Source organism: Salvelinus namaycush, chromosome 7, assembly GCF_016432855.1.
Source record: "Salvelinus namaycush isolate Seneca chromosome 7, SaNama_1.0, whole genome shotgun sequence".
Taxonomy (NCBI): Eukaryota; Metazoa; Chordata; class Actinopteri; order Salmoniformes; family Salmonidae; genus Salvelinus; species Salvelinus namaycush.
The window spans coordinates 5,652,492-5,670,143 of NC_052313.1; the positions used below are offsets into that span (position 1 = coordinate 5,652,492).

The following is a 17,652-nucleotide window of genomic DNA, read 5'->3' on the forward strand; positions in this document are numbered from 1 at the left end:
CTGCCTCGCTCCTCTGAGTGTGTGTGTGTGTGTGTGTGTGTGTGTGTGTGTGTGTGTGTGTGTGTGTGTGTGAATGCATATGTGTATGAGTGTGTGTGTGTGTGTGAGCGTGTCTATTCCATCTTCCAGGTTATTTAGTATTCTGCTCCAGTAGAAAGGCATGGAGGAATTCACAGCAGTTAAGCCACAACAATAAATCAATTCAGTTTTGTCCCTCAAGGAGTCAATTTAAACCGTTACTGCCCTTGTCTCCCATGAAGCCCTGTGGAGCCTCTAAACACTAGTTAAAGCGGAGGTAATTGTTTCACCAGGTGGTTCCTAATCCGTCACGCTAATTCTGAGTGACAACCGGGATAGGGGCGGGGCTTGGAGGGAGCACCTGACAAATCAGAGCTGGGCCAGGGCGGCCATGTCTCTCAGGAGCTGATGTGTACCCACAATGCACTGGGAGGTCTTAGGGAGATCATTCATAAACACAGCAGGTTAGGGAGCTACGGATTGAATCAAAACTCAAAATCATATTCTACTTAACCCTAGAGAGAGACAGAGAGACGGACAGACAAAACAAAAGGCTACCTCATTTATGGCCAGTTGTTCCCCACCTCCCCCTGGGTGTCCAAAGTGATGTCTGGAGCTGCGGAACTCTTCATACAGGTCCTCGTCACTGCCTAGATCATCACCCAGCCCCAGACCGCTCTTCTCTCCACCCCCGTCTGGTACTATCACCGCTGAGGGGGAGGGAGAGAGAGAGACAGAGAGAGAGAGAGACAGAGAGACAGGGACAGAGACAGAGAGAGAGACAGAGAGAGAGAGAGAGAGAGAGAGACAGGGACAGAGAGAGAAAACAAAATAAAACCTCTGTCTCATCGCTCTTCAGATGAGCATTTTAGCACATTAAATAAGAAAACATATCCTACTTTTCTGCAAATACAACAAAACAGTCCACAAAACTCCAAAAATGGTTATCACACAAAGAAGAGGTCTGAGCTGCAGCTGAGGTCCAACCCAGTTGTGGTGATCTGAATCATCATGACTCACGGCCTAGTTGAGACCCAAAGACCTCTCACTGAGACACAGTGACATTAAAAGAGAGAGGGAAGGAAACCCCCAGTGGCTGCATGTCAGTGACCACTTTTACATCCACACCGGATGGTAGCTCATATCCCGCTTAAGATCTCATTCAGGATAAGCTGTTTACATACAAATGTTGATATTCCGCTCGTGACTATCCCCTGTATCCATTAATAAGTAAAATTCCTCATTTAATTTTACGTGGGTTAAATGGAATAGTAACTGAAATCTGGACAATAACCTCTCACATGTATAATATAATATTAACTCCGGCACAATTATACATTTCTTGCAGTAAAATGGTACAAAACATTTTTATTTTGTCTCGGGAACAGGAGTGGAGAAATATGATTTCTTTCTTTCAGACAACTTGTAAACACTCTTGAGAAAACGTGAATGTGATGTGTTGTCTTTAACACTGGCATACAGTACTTCAACCACATCAAATATGCACTCAAAATGAACTGAAGTCTTATCAGAAACGTGATTCATCGTTTTCTCAGCTTTTAATTTCCTTAAAACGGGTCAAACTGATGACATTTGGACATGTGGCTGAGGAACAATCTTTCCACTGTTTTGGAGTTCTTGCATTTTCTCCCCGGTCCCTAAATGAAACAGACAACTTTAGCAGTGTTAAATAGATTACTAATGCATTAATTATATCAATGTAAAACATTATTCTGGTGAGCACTACTCTATTTAGTCTTCTGGGGCAACACGTTATGACAGAAGAGAAGCTGCATGTATCTAACTATAACTGACAAACAGTGGCCTCCCAAATGTCAGAAATAATAATAGGGCATAACAAATGTAGGAAATTATAAGCAGAAACTTGTCTAGATTAGGGGCAAGTAACCAGTAGTGAATTATAGTACATGTATTATAGTAGTCTAAATGATTATGGAATTATTATGGTGGATTGAATTGCTCAGGTAGCCTACTTTTGGAAGTAACTTGTTTTTACATCATTACACCACACCCATGATATTCAAAACTGAATAATTGAGTATCCCGAATATATTGGTGTGAATGTAAACACACTCTTTGCCCTCCGAGTGGCATCATCACAGTTCTCTCCCTGACTGTACGTACCTGCCCTGCAGCTATAAATATTCTCCTGTCTATCTGTCCAATCTCATCAATACATCCCTGCTCTTCAAACAGCTGTTGCCACGGCGAGTCTCCATGGTGACACATCACCGTGGAGACAGGGAGCCAGGCTTAATGAGAGAACACAGAGCGTTCAGACCCCCTCAGGCGATCAGGAGAAAGGGATTTGGGCGCATCACTCTGCCATTAAAAATGCACATATTCAACCCTCAGAGCTGTAGCAGTATTTTAGGACTACATTCTATTAGTATTATATATTCTACTGACTACCTTTTCCACTTCAGCAGTCTTTAAGAATGAAGAATCATCTACAACCCTCTAGAGGTTGGATGGTGTATAGAGGATCTGTTTAATCATGTATAAAATTAATCTTCCTTTATTCTCTGAGCCCAAATGGGAACCACTGGAACTCACACAGTGCCACACATACACTGTGGCAGAACACATACATAGTACATATTAAAACACTATTGATGAAACAGTAGACTACCTTTTTATGATCGTAATTTACATCCAGATGCTGTAATATGTGTTTTCACAACAAATTAATGACATTACATTTCAATAATTTACATATACGTATTATATATTTATATATTTCAGTCAAATGCTCCCTAAAACACTTGAGCGAGCAGGCCTTTCTAACCGATCTGGCCCAGGTATCCTGGAAAGATATTGACCTCATTCCGTCTGTAGTAGATGCCTGGTTATTCTTTAAAAGTGCTTTCCTCACCATCTTAAATAAGCCTGCCCCATTCAAAAAACTAAGAACAGATATAGCCCTTGGTTCACTCCAGACCTGACTGCCCTTGACCAGCACAAAACATCTTGTGGCGTACTGCATTAGCATCGAATAGCCCCCGTGATATGCAACTTTTCAGGGAAGTTAGGAACCAATATACACAGGCAGTTAGGAAAGCAAAGGCTAGCTTTTTCAAACAGAAATTTGCATCCTGTAGCACAAACTCAAAAAAGTTCTGGGACACTGTAAAGTCCATGGAGAATAAGAGCACCTCCTCCCAGCGGCCCACTGCACTGAGGCTAGGAAACACTGTCACCACCGATAAATCTACGATAATCAATAATTTCAATAAGCATTTTTCTACGGCTGGCCATGCTTTCCACCTGGCTACCCCTACCCCAGTCAACAGCTCTGCACCCCCCCACAGCAACTTGCCCAATCCTCCCCCATTTCTCCTTCACCCAAATCCAGATAGCTGATGTTATGAAAGAGATGCAAAATCTGGATCCCTAAAAATCAGCTGGGCTAGACAATCTGGACCCTCTCTTTCTAAAATGATCTGCCGAAATTGTTGCAACCCCTATTACCAGCCTGTTCAACCTCACTTTTGTATCGTCTGAGATCCCCAAAGATTGGAAAGCTGCCGCGGTCATCCCCCCTCTTCAAAGGGGGAGACACTCTAGACCCAAGCTGTTACAGACCTATATCCATCCTACCCTGCCTTTCTAAGGTCTTCGAAAGCCAAGTTAACAAACAGACCACCGACCATTATGAATCTCACCGTACCTTCTCCACTATGCAATCTGGTTTCTGAGCTGGTCATGGGTGCACCTCAGCCACGCTCAAGGTCCTAAACGATATCATAACCGCCATCGACAAAATACAATACTGTGCAGCCATATTCATCGACCTGGCCAAGGCTTTCAACTCTGTCAATCATAGCATTCTTATCGGCAGACTCAACAGCCTTGGTTCCTCAAATGACTGGCTCGTCTGGTTCACTAACTACTTCTAAGACAGAGTTCAGTGTATCAAATCGGAGGGCCTGTCTGTCCGGACCTCTGGCAGTCTCTATGGGGGTGCCACAGGGATAAATTCTCAGGCCGACTCTTTACTCTGTATACATCAGTGATGTCGCTCTTGCGGCTGGTGATTCTGTGATCCACCTCTACGCAGACAACACCATTCTGTATACATCTGGCCCTTCTTTGGACACTGTGTTAACTAACCTCCAGATGAGCTTCAATGCCATACAACTCTCCTTCTGTGGCCTCCAACTGCTCTTAAATGAAAGTAAAACTAAATGCATGCTCTTCAACCGATCGCTGCCCGCACCTGCTGGCCCGTCCAGCATCACTACTCTGGATGGTTCTGACTTAGAATATGTGGACTACAAATACCTACCTGTCTGGTTAGACTGTAAACTCTCCTTCCAGACTCATATTAAGCATCTACAATCCAAAATTAAATCTAGAATCGTCTTCCTATATCGCAACAAAGCATCCTTCACTCATGCAGCCAAACATACCCTCGTTAAACTGACTATCCTACCGATCCTCGACTTTGGCGATGTCATTTACAAAATAGCCTCCAACACTCTACTCAGCAAATTGGATGCAGTCTATCACAGTGCCATCCGTTTCGTCACCAAAGCCCTATATACTACCCACCACTGCGACCTTCATGCTCTCGTTGGCTGGCCCTCGCTTCATACTCGTCGCCAAACCCACTGGCTCCAGGTCATCTACAAGACCCTGCTAGGTAAAGTCTCCCCTTATCTCAGCTCCCTGGTCATCATAGCAGCACCCACCTGTAGCACGAACTCCAGCAGGTATATTTCACTGGTCACCCCCAAAGCCAATTCCTCCTTTGGCCGCCTTTCCTTCCAGTTCTCTGCAGCCAATGACTGGAACGAATTGCAAAAATCACTGAAGCTGGAGACTTATATCTCCATCAATAACTTTAAGCATCAGCTATCAGAGCAGCTTACAGATCATTGCTCCTGTACATAGCCCATCTGTAAATATCCCATCCCCATACTGTTATTTATATATATTTTTTTTGCTCCTTTGCACCCCAGTATGTCTACTTGCACATTCATCTTCTGCACATCTATCTCTCCAGTGTTTATTTGCTCAATTGTAATTATTTCGCCACTATGGCCTATTTATTGCCTTACCTCCCTAATCTTACTTCATTTGCACACACTGTACATAGACATTTCTATTGTGTTATTGACTGTTTCGTTTATTTATTCCATGTGTAACTCTGTGTTGTTGTTTGTGTCACACTGCTTTTCTTTATCTTGGCCAGGTCGCAGTTGTAAATGAGAACTTGTTCTCAACTGGCCTACCTCGTTAAATAAAGGTGAAATAAAAAAATAAAATAAAAAAATATATAGAACCAATCCGTTATGATAATGCAGTGCCAGTCTTGTCCTCTTAGGGGCAGTGTAACCCACAGTAAATTACTTTAGTACTATCTGCCTGCCTGCTGCAGACAGACAGACAGACAGTCCGTGGCAGACGGAGAGATACATTGAGAGAGAGGGATAGAGAGAGTGAGAGGGATAGAGAGGGAAAGAGAGCGAGAGAGAGAGAGGGGGATAAATGGAGAGAGGGAGAGAGAGGGATTGAGCAGTGCAAATATTCAGAAGAGATTATCCCAGTTTATGTTTACTCTACCGAGCAGCTCAGTGTGCGTGTATGTATGTATGTATGTATGTATGTATGTATGTATGTATGTATGTATGTATGTATTGTATGTGTGTTGTATGTGTGTTGTATGTGTGTGTGTGTGTGTGTGTGTGTGTGTGTGTGTGTGTGTGTGTGTGTGTGTGTGTGTGTGTGTGTGTGTGTGTGTGTGTGTGTGTGTGTGTGTGAGTGTGGTCATGCGTGAGTGATGCAGACCGACAATGTCAGAGCGGGCCCCTGTGTGTTTGGCCCTTGAGGCAGTCCCACACCAACCCCCTCTCCCATGAGTCTTGGCTGCAGATGAACACTGGGGACAAACAGAGCAGAGGTACCTGACTACCCTGAGTTCACTCCTCTCGTTATGCTCTTCCTCCCTCGTTTTCATTATTTCTTGCTATCTCTACTGTCCATATCACTGTCTCATCTTCTCTCTCTCCCTAACACTGCATTTCCTCTCTCACCATTTTCTCGGCCTCTTTCACTCTCACCTCTCCCTCCATCTCTCACGCTCAAAGTCAGTCTCACTCCCTCCATCTCTCTCACCTCTGACCTCTCGTTCTCTTTCTCCCCCCCCCCCCCTAAATGATGTCCCATCCCTGCTGTCTGTTTCAATCAAACTGCATGACATGAATATTCATCCATGAGTCAATGGATGTGACACGCGTGCAGCCTGCAGCTACTGTAGAGCATTGATTACCCTGCAATCCATGCTGCCTATTAATAAACACCACAGACAGAGAGTCAACTTTACATCACATGGGATGTGTCTGTGTGAAGCTGGTTCCTGAGCAGGTCGTAGTTGACTGGTGCAAGGTGACAGAACTGGTCCAAGGTGACAGAGCTACTCCAAGGTGACAGAGCTACTCCAAGGTGACTGTACTGGTCCAAGGTGACTGTACTGGTCCAAGGTGACTGAACTGGTCCAAGGTGACAGAGCTAGTCCAAGGTGACAGAGCTGGTCCAAGGTGACAGAGCTGGTCCAAGGTGACTGAACTGGTGCAAGGTGACTGAACTGGTCCAAGGTGACAGAGCTGGTCCAAGGTGACAGAGCTGGTCCAAGGTGACAGAGCTGGTCCAAGGTGACAGAGCTAGTCCAAGGTGACAGAGCTAGTCCAAGGTGACTGAACTGGTCCAAGGTGACAGAGCTAGTCCAAGGTGACAGAGCTAGTCCAAGGTGACTGAACTGGTCCAAGGTGACTGAACTGGTCCAAGGTGACTGAACTGGTCCAAGGTGACTGAACTGGTCCAAGGTGACAGAGCTAGTCCAAGGTGACAGAGCTAGTACAAGGTGACAGAGATAGTACAATGTGACAGAGATTGTACAAGGTGACAGAGATGGTACAATGTGACAGAACTGGATGTGGAACCTAGTTAATTCAATGCCTGTTTGTTGGGGAGTTGTGTGTCTATATGTGCATGTGTATGTGTGTGTGTGCATGTGTATGTGTGTGTATGCCAACAGCACAGCTAACAGCCCAACCAACTTAGATATGATGGCCCTACTCCAGTTCAGCAAGCATCTCATTTTTCATGAACCATAACAGTCTAGCTAACAGCCCAGCTAATAGCCCAGCTAACAATCTAACCCTACATCACAGCTAACATCCCAGCCAACAGCCCAGCCAACATCCCAGCCAACAGCCCAGCCAACAGCCCAGCCAACAGCCCAGCCAACAGCCCAGCCAACAGCCCAGCTAACAGCCCAGCTAACAACCCAACCAACAGCCCAACCAACAGCCCAACCAACAGCCCAACCAACAGCCCAGCTAACAGTCCAGTTAATAGTCCAGCTAACAGCCCAGCTAACAGCCCAGTTAATAGCCCAGCCAACAGCCCAGCCAACAGCCCAGCCAACAGCCCAGCCAACAGCCCAGCCAACAGCCCAGCCAACAGCCCAGCTAACAGCCCAGCTAACAGCCCAGCTAACAGCCCAGCCAACAGCCCAACTAACAGCCCAACCAACAGCCCAACCAACAGCCCAAACAACAGCCCAGCTAACAGCCCAGCTAACAGCCCAGCTAACAGTCCAGTTAATAGTCCAGCTAACAGCCCAGCTAACAGCCCAGCTAACAGCCCAGTTAATAGTCCAGCCAACAGCCCAGCCAACAGCCCAGCCAACAGCCCAGCCAACAGCCCAGCCAACAGCCCAGCCAACAGCCCAGCCAACAGCCCAGCTAACTGCCCAGCTAACTGCCCAGCTAACAGCCCAGCCAACAGCCCAGCCAACAGCCCAGCCAACAGCCCAGCTAACAGCCCAGCCAACAGCCCAGCCAACAGCCCAGCCAACAGCCCAGCCAACAGCCCAGCCAACAGCCCAGCTAACAGCCCAGCTAACAGTCCAACCAACTTAGATACAATGTCCCTTTTCCAGTTCAGCAAGCATCTCATTTTCATGAACCCAAACAAACTGCTGGAATCAGTCTGGCCTTTAACTTACTGCCAGAGAACACACTGTACAATAGGGAGGATTTCAAAACAGCACAGGAATGTGGACAGATATACTGCATACACAACTCCTCTAATACATATGATGCCCTGACCTTCAAACAGAAACATGCTGTTGGACAGTGGGGCAGATACAGTAGAAAAGCTTTTCCTAATTATCTAATGACAGAAATCTAAACAGGATTTGGGGTCAGAATTCTATGTCAATTGATAACAATTGAACAGACAAATTGATGATTGTTCAACCTCTTCTTTAATTATATTTCTTAAATTGGCTAAATTTGAACAATATTGACCTAGAAACTGCACAATAACAAGTCGTATGTCCTCTCTTCAGCCAGATAAGCTGTTACCATCCACGGCCAGGGAGGCTGCTGTTACCACCCCCGGTGAGGCCAGTCATTTTACAGCTGCTACAGGGTGTGTGTGTGTGTGTGTGTGTGTGTCTATGTGTGTGTGTGTGTGTGTGTCTATATGTGTGTGTGTGTGTGTGTGTCTGTCTATGTGTGTGTGTGTGTGTGTGTGTGTGTGTGTGTGTGTGTGTGTGTGTGTGTGTGTGTGTGTGTGTGTGTGTGTGTGTGTGTGTGTGTGTGTGTGTGTGTGTGTGTGTGACTTTTACTCAAGTAGTATTTTACTGGGTGCCTTTCACTTGAGTCATTTTCTATTAAGATATCTTTACTTTTACTAAAGTATGACAATTAGGTACTTTTCCCACCACTGGAAATAGGTTCCGGTACTCTTTTGGGTGCTGGTACTGTTTATATTTAGGTGCAGGAGTTCCACAATACTTTTGAGCTAATATTTTATAAGAGGAACAGGAGCTGAAGCAGTAGAACATTTGGAGGTGCCGGTACTCAGCTCCGGTACTCAGCTCCGGTACCTAGCTCCGGTACCTAGCTCCGGTACTCAGCTCCGGTGAGTCTCCTGCCCAAGTCAAGCACTGCATTTTATCCCTTGTGCAAATAGCCTACAGCTGTGTCTGTCTCAAGCACACTGGTGCAGGAAACTCTGAGGGCCCAAAATATTTTATACAATGTTGCAAGTTCGCTAGAGCAAGCTTCAGGCCTGACCCAAATAGTGAGTGGGAGGAGAATAGTTGGGTCATAGATTCGTTTTTCTCCTGGTTATCTAGATCTCGAGGCATTTGTCTTATTTCATCAAGCGGTACGCTTTGCGTGAAGAATCATGGCTGCCAGTATGGCTGTCTACAAGGCTGTGTAAACAGGGGATGGATAACTCTGCCAATTGTCCTCTAAATCCCCTCAGGTTCTCCATCTATCCACCCCATAGATACACCCTCACCAGACTGATGGAGAATTGGATAGCTCTCAACAATCACATAGATCCTTTGTTATGGGAATTCTTTCTGCCAATCACAAAGGCTGTGCCGGAATGGTTTGTGATGAGTTGGACTGCAGAATGAAGGAAAAGCAGCGAACAAGTGCTCAGCATATGAAGCTGGTTGAGAGAATGCCAAGAGTGTTCAAAGCTGTCATCAAGGGAAAGGGTGGCTACTTTGAAGAATCTGAAATATAAAATACACACACTTTTCTTTGGTTACTACATGATTCCATGTGTTATTTCATTGTTTTGATGTCTTCAATATTATTCTACAATGTAGAAAATAGTCAAAATAAAGAGAAACCCGGCCTCCCGAGTGGTGCAGTGGTCTAAGGCACTGCATCACAGTGCTAGCTGTGCCACTAGAGATTCTGGGTTTGAGTCCAGGCTCTGTCGCAGCTGGCTGCGACCGGGAGGCCCATGGGGCGGCGCACAATTGGCCCAGCGTCGTCCGGGTTAGGGAGGGTTTGGCCGGCAGGGATGTCCTTGTCTCATCGCGCACTAGCGACTCCTGTGGCGGGCCGGGCGCAGTGCATGCTGACACGGTCGCCAGGTGTACGGTGTTTCCTCCGACACGTTGGTGCGGCTGGCTTCCAGGTTGGATGTGCATTGTGTCAAGAAGCACTGCCGGCTTGGTTGGGTTGTGTTTTGGAGGACGCATGGCTCTCGACCTTCGCCTCTCCCGAGGCCGTACGGGAGTTGCAGCGATGAGACAAGACTAACTACTACCAATTGGATACCAAGAAATTGGGGTGAAAAAAATAAAAATAAAAATAAATAAATAAATATATATATTGAATGAGTAGGTGAGTCCAAACTTTTGACAGGTACTGTATATATACAGTGCCTTCGGAAAGTATTCAGACCCCTTTTCCAGACCAGACTTTTTCCACATTTTGTTAAGTCACAGCCTTATTCTAAAAAAATTATTTAAAGAATAAAATCCTCAGTAATCTACACACAATACCCCATAATCACAAAGCGAAAACAGGTTTTTAGAAAAGTTTGCAAATTGTAAAAAAAAATGGAAACACCGTATTTACATAAGTATTCAGACCCTTTGCTGTGAGACTCAAAATTAAACTCAGGTGCATCCAGTTTCCATTGATCATCCTTGACACTTTTCTACAACTTGATTGGAGTCCACCTGTGGTAAATTCGATTGATTGGACATGTTTGGCATACACCTGTCTATATAAGGTCCCACAGTTGACAGTGCATATCAGAGCAAAAACCTAGCCATGAGGTTGAAGGAATTGTCCGTAGAGCTGAGACAGGATTGTGTCGAGGCACAGATCTGGGGAAGGGTACCAAAACATTTCTGCAGCATTGCAGGTCCCCAAGAACACAGTGGCCATCATTCTTAAATGGAAGAAGTTTGGAAGCACCAAGACTCTTCCTAGAGCTGGCCACCCGGCCAAACTGAGCAATCGGGGGAGCAGGGCCTTGGTCAAGGAAGTGACCAATAACCCGATGGTCACTCTGACAGAGCTCTAGTGTGCCTCTGTGGAGATGGGAAAACCTTCCAGAAGGACAACCATCTCTGAGGCACTCCACCAATCAGGCCTTTATGGTAGAGTGGCCAGACGGAAGCCACTCCTCAGTAAAAGGCACATGACAGCCCGCTTGGAGTTTGCCAAAAGGCATCTGAAGATTCTCTGACCTGAATGCCAAGCGTCACGTTTTGAGGAAACCTGGCACCAACCCTACGGTGATGCAGGCATCATGCTATGGTGATGTTTTTCAGCGGCAGGGACAGGGACAGGAAGAGTACTCAGGATCGAGGCAAAGACGAACGGAGCAAAGTACAAAGAGATCCTTGATGAAAACCTGCTCCAGAGCGCTCAGGACCTCAGACTGGGGCGAAGGTTCACCTTCCAACAGGTCAATGACCCTATGCACACAGCCAAGACAACACAGGAGTGGCTTCGGGACAAGTCTCTGAATGTCACTGAATGGCCCAGCCAGAGCCCGGACTTGAATCAAATCGAAACATCTCTGGAGAGACCTGAAAATATCTGTGCAGCAACGCTCCCCATCCAACCTGACAGAGCTTGAGAGGATCTGCAGAGAAGAATGGGAGAAACTCCCCATATACAGGTGTGCCACGCTTGTGGCGTCATACCCAAGAAGCCTCGAGGCTGTAATCACTGCCAAAGGTGCTTCAACAAAGTACTGAGTAAAGGGTCTGAATACTTATGTAAATGTGATATAATTAAAAAATATATAATTTTACACAAACACTTCTAAAAACCTGCTTTTGCTTTGTCATTATGGGGTATTGTGTGTAGATTGATGAGGGGAAAAACAAAGAATTTAATCAGTTTTAGAATAAGGCTGTAACGTAACAAAATGTGGAAAAATTCAAAGGGTCTGAATACTTTCCTAATGCAAAAGGGCTTTATTACCGACATAAATATTACTCAGCACCTGTCAGGTGGATGGATTATCTTGGCAAAGGACAAATGCGCACTAACAGGGATATAAACAAATTTGTGCACAATATTTGAGAGAAATAAGCTTTTTGTGCGTATGGAACATTTCAGGGATTTTTTATTTCAGCTGATAAAACATGGTACCAACACTTTACATGTTGCATTTATATTTTTGTTCAGTGTAGTTTAGTATGACTTACGGTTCAATTTGGCTTTGTTCTTCTCTCTCTCTCTGAGATTTATAACTTTGACTGAAAAACAGATTTAGTGTTTGTGTTCTTCTGTCCTGTTCTTGTATTCTCAGGGTCAGAGAAAAAGAGTAGACGAGGAGAGTGTCTGTCTGTCAGTTTGTCTGTCTGCAAGATTGTCTGTCTGTCTCTCTGTCTGCCTGCCTGTATGTGTCTTCAGGCTGTGTGTTTGTCTGCCTGCCTGTATGTCAGTTTTCAGGTTGTCTGTCTGTCTTCAGGTTGTCTGTCTGTCTTCAGGCTGTCTGTCTGTCTTCAGGCTGTCTGTCTGTCTTCAGGCTGTCTGTCTGTCTTCAGGCTGTCTGTCTGTCTGTCTGTCTTCAGGCTGTCTGTCTGTCTGTCTGTCTTCAGGCTGTCTGTCTGTCTGTCTTCAGGCTGTCTGTCTGTCTGTCTTCAGGCTGTCTGTCTGTCTGTCTTCAGGCTGTCTGTCTGTCTGTCTTCAGGCTGTCTGTCTGTCTGTCTTCAGGCTGTCTGTCTGTCTGTCTTCAGGCTGTCTGTCTGTCTTCAGGCTGTCTGTCTGTCTTCAGGCTGTCTTGTCTGTCTTCAGGCTTCTACCTCTCTTCCTCCCACTATCCACTGTCATTCTTGAGGAATAATGAAGTACAAACGCAACAAGGGTAGTCATACATGAAGATGCTTAGTTTTAAGTTCCTCTGCGTACACATCACGGATAAACTGAAATGGTCCACCCACACAGACAGTGTGGTGAAGAAGGCACAACAGCGCCTCTTCAACCTCAGGAGGCTGAAGCAATTTGGCTTGTCACCTAAAACCCTCACAAACTTTTCCAGATGCGCAATTGAGAGCATCCTGTCGGGCTGTATCACCGCCTGGTAAGGCAACTGCACCGCCCTCAACCGCAAGGTTCTCCAGAGGGTGGTGCGGTCTGCACAACGCATCACCGGGGGCAAACTACCTGCCCTCCAGGACACCTACAGCACCCGATGTCACAGGAAGGCCAAAAATATAATCAAGGACAACAACCACCCGAGCCACTGCCTGTTCACACCGCTATCATCCAGAAGGCGAGGTAAGTATAGGTGCATCATACCTGGGACCAAGACACTGAAAAACAGCTTCTATCTCAAGGCCATCAGACTGTTAAACAGCAATCACTAACACAGAGAGGCTGCTGCCAACATACAGACTCGAATCATTGGCCACTTTAATAAATGGATCACTATTCACTTTAAATAATGCCACTAATAATGTTTACATATATTACATTACTTATCTCATATGTATATACTGTATTCTACACCATCTATTGCAACTTGCCTATACCGCTTAGATTACTTGTTAGATATTACTACACTGTCGGAACTAGAAGCACAAGCATTTCGCTACACTCGCATTAATATCTGCTAGCCATGTGTATGTGACCATTAACATCTGCTAACCATGTGTATGTGACCATTAATATCTGCTAGCCATGTGTATGTGACCAATAAAATTAGAATTTATTTTATTTATACAACTACCCGGTTGTTTATGCAGACCGTACCCTATCTGCTTTCTTTCATAGAGGGATGGAAACACTGTTTCGTCCAGACATCCTCCTGGTCTGCCTGTGCCAGTCTGTGCCACCCTCCCCCTCTGTCAGGAAATACTCTTGGTCTGACTGTGCAAGCTTGTGCCACACCCCCCCGCCTCTCCATCATCTCAGCAGGCCAGTGGCACCCCCTCCTGAGGAATCCTAATTAAGAAGGAAGCGGGGAAGCAGGGTCTCGCTTAAGGCAACCTCTGGCTGACAACTTGTTTACCAAGCTATTTTCGACCCACTCTGCAGTGCCAGGCAGGGCACAGACAAGCAGAGGGATGGAAGCGAGAGGCATAGACACTCACATAAGGACTACACACACACACCACACACACACACACTGGTAATGCTGCAGCGGTATGAGATAAGAGAAACTGTGAGGCAATGCCCACCCAGTCCAATGCCTACTGAAATTATAAGCCTGACAACTGATATTGTCCAGCCTCCCCCCCACACACCACACGCTGACAGGCTGAAAGAAACCCAGATGTGCCCTTCTCCGTCCACAGCTGACCGGTAGTCAGTGAGAATCAGTGTGTCTACAGTCAGGGTTTTATATTTAAGCAGTAAGGCCAGAAGGGGGTGTGGTATATGGCCAATATACCACGGCCTGGACACAGCCCTTAGCCGTGGTATATTGGTCATATATCACAAATCCCCCAAGGTGCCTTAATGCTATTATAAATTGGTTACCAACGTAATTAGAGCAGTAAAAAATAAAGGTTTTGTCATACCTGTGGTCTGATATACCACGGCTGTCAGCCAATCAGCATGCAGGGCTTGAACAACCCAGTTTATATTAGGGTTTATAATTAGAGGACATGTTGTCCCCCCCATCCTCCAGGACACTACCCCCCCTAGGTATCCTACTGGAGGGGGAGAGGGGCTGGAAGGGGGGTCCTGGTGTGACCCTCATCTGTTCCCTTTCCTTGGGTCTGTCCATTGCTTCACAGCTCAAACTTTCAGAGGGAATGTTGACAACCACAGAACCTCTGGAGACAGATAATTACAGAGTCAACGGCTCTGGAACGTTGAGGTCAATTCTTTCTAGTGTTGTCAACAAACATGATGATCATTACCAACCAACCAGGCGGGGGTGAACACCAGCCTCCATCTTTTATATAGCAACGGGGGTGAACACAAGCCTCCATCCTTTATATAGCAACGGGGGTGAACACCAGCCTCCATCCTTTATATAGCAACGGGGGTGAACACCAGCCTCCATCCTTTATATAGCAACGGGGGTGAACACCAGCCTCCATCCTTTATATAGCAACGGGGGTGAACACCAGCCTCCATCCTTTATATAGCAACGGGGGTGAACACCAGCCTCCATCCTTTATATAGCAACGGGGGTGAACACCAGCCTCCATCCTTTATATAGCAACGGGGGTGAACACCAGCCTCCATCCTTTATATAGCAACGGGGGTGAACACCAGCCTCCATCCTTTATATAGCAACGGGGGTGAACACCAGCCTCCATCCTTTATATAGCAACGGGGGTGAACACCAGCCTCCATCCTTTATATAGCAACGGGGGTGAACACCAGCCTCCATCCTTTATATAGCAACGGGGGTGAACACCAGCCTCCATCCTTTATATAGCAACGGGGGTGAACACCAGCCTCCATCCTTTATATAGCAACGGGGGTGAACACCAGCCTCCATCCTTTATATAGCAGCGGGGGTGAACACCAGCCTCCATCCTTTATATAGCAGCGGGGGTGAACACCAGCCTCCATCCTTTATATAGCGACGGGGGTGAACACCAGCCTCCATCCTTTATATAGCGACGGGGGTGAACACCAGCCTCCATCCTTTATATAGCGACGGGGGTGAACACCAGCCTCCATCCTTTATATAGCGACGGGGGTGAACACCAGCCTCCATCCTTTATATAGCGACGGGGGTGAACACCAGCCTCCATCCTTTATATAGCGACGGGGGTGAACACCAGCCTCCATCCTTTATATAGCGACGGGGGTGAACACCAGCCTCCATCCTTTATATAGCGACGGGGGTGAACACCAGCCTCCATCCTTTATATAGCGACGGGGGTGAACACCAGCCTCCATCCTTTATATAGCGACGGGGGTGAACACCAGCCTCCATCCTTTATATAGCGACGGGGGTGAACACCAGCCTCCATCCTTTATATAGCGACGGGGGTGAACACCAGCCTCCATCCTTTATATAGCGACGGGGGTGAACACCAGCCTCCATCCTTTATATAGCAACGGGGGTGAACACCAGCCTCCATCCTTTATATAGCAACGGGGGTGAACACCAGCCTCCATCCTTTATATAGCAACGGGGGTGAACACCAGCCTCCATCCTTTATATAGCAACGGGGGTGAACACCAGCCTCCATCCTTTATATAGCAACGGGGGTGAACACCAGCCTCCATCCTTTATATAGCAACGGGGGTGAACACCAGCCTCCATCCTTTATATAGCAACGGGGGTGAACACCAGCCTCCATCCTTTATATAGCAACGGGGGTGAACACCAGCCTCCATCCTTTATATAGCAACGGGGGTGAACACCAGCCTCCATCCTTTATATAGCAACGGGGGTGAACACCAGCCTCCATCCTTTATATAGCAACGGGGGTGAACACCAGCCTCCATCCTTTATATAGCAACGGGGGTGAACACCAGCCTCCATCCTTTATATAGCAACGGGGGTGAACACCAGCCTCCATCCTTTATATAGCAACGGGGGTGAACACCAGCCTCCATCCTTTATATAGCAACGGGGGTGAACACCAGCCTCCATCCTTTATATAGCAACGGGGGTGAACACCAGCCTCCATCCTTTATATAGCAACGGGGGTGAACACCAGCCTCCATCCTTTATATAGCAAGGGGGGGTGAACACCAGCCTCCATCCTTTATATAGCAACGGGGGTGAACACCAGCCTCCATCCTTTATATAGCAACGGGGGTGAACACCAGCCTCCATCCTTTATATAGCAACGGGGGTGAACACCAGCCTCCATCCTTTATATAGCAACGGGGGTGAACACCAGCCTCCATCCTTTATATAGCAACGGGGGTGAACACCAGCCTCCATCCTTTATATAGCAACGGGGGTGAACACCAGCCTCCATCCTTTATATAGCAACGGGGGTGAACACCAGCCTCCATCCTTTATATAGCAACGGGGGTGAACACCAGCCTCCATCCTTTATATAGCAACGGGGGTGAACACCAGCCTCCATCCTTTATATAGCAACGGGGGTGAACACCAGCCTCCATCCTTTATATAGCAACGGGGGTGAACACCAGCCTCCATCCTTTATATAGCAACGGGGGTGAACACCAGCCTCCATCCTTTATATAGCAACGGGGGTGAACACCAGCCTCCATCCTTTATATAGCAACGGGGGTGAACACCAGCCTCCATCCTTTATATAGCAACGGGGGTGAACACCAGCCTCCATCCTTTATATAGCAACGGGGGTGAACACCAGCCTCCATCCTTTATATAGCAACGGGGGTGAACACCAGCCTCCATCCTTTATATAGCAACGGGGGTGAACACCAGCCTCCATCCTTTATATAGCAACGGGGGTGAACACCAGCCTCCATCCTTTATATAGCAACGGGGGTGAACACCAGCCTCCATCCTTTATATAGCAACGGGGGTGAACACCAGCCTCCATCCTTTATATAGCAACGGGGGTGAACACCAGCCTCCATCCTTTATATAGCAACGGGGGTGAACACCAGCCTCCATCCTTTATATAGCAACGGGGGTGAACACCAGCCTCCATCCTTTATATAGCAACGGGGGTGAACACCAGCCTCCATCCTTTATATAGCAACGGGGGTGAACACCAGCCTCCATCCTTTATATAGCAACGGGGGTGAACACCAGCCTCCATCCTTTATATAGCAACGGGGGTGAACACCAGCCTCCATCCTTTATATAGCAACGGGGGTGAACACCAGCCTCCATCCTTTATATAGCAACGGGGGTGAACACCAGCCTCCATCCTTTATATAGCAACGGGGGTGAACACCA

The 17,652-nt window shown here is 46.8% G+C and overlaps 1 protein-coding gene across 1 annotated transcript in view; it reads right to left on the bottom strand.

The window, feature by feature from the left end:
- LOC120050918 (rho guanine nucleotide exchange factor 4-like) overlaps nt 1-17,652 on the bottom strand; it is a 101,933-nt gene that overhangs the window by 38,382 nt on the left and 45,899 nt on the right. The window contains exon 4 of the mRNA XM_038997445.1: nt 577-728. Within this exon, the coding sequence (XP_038853373.1) occupies nt 577-728 (152 nt within the window). The remainder of the gene's footprint in view (nt 1-576; nt 729-17,652) is intronic.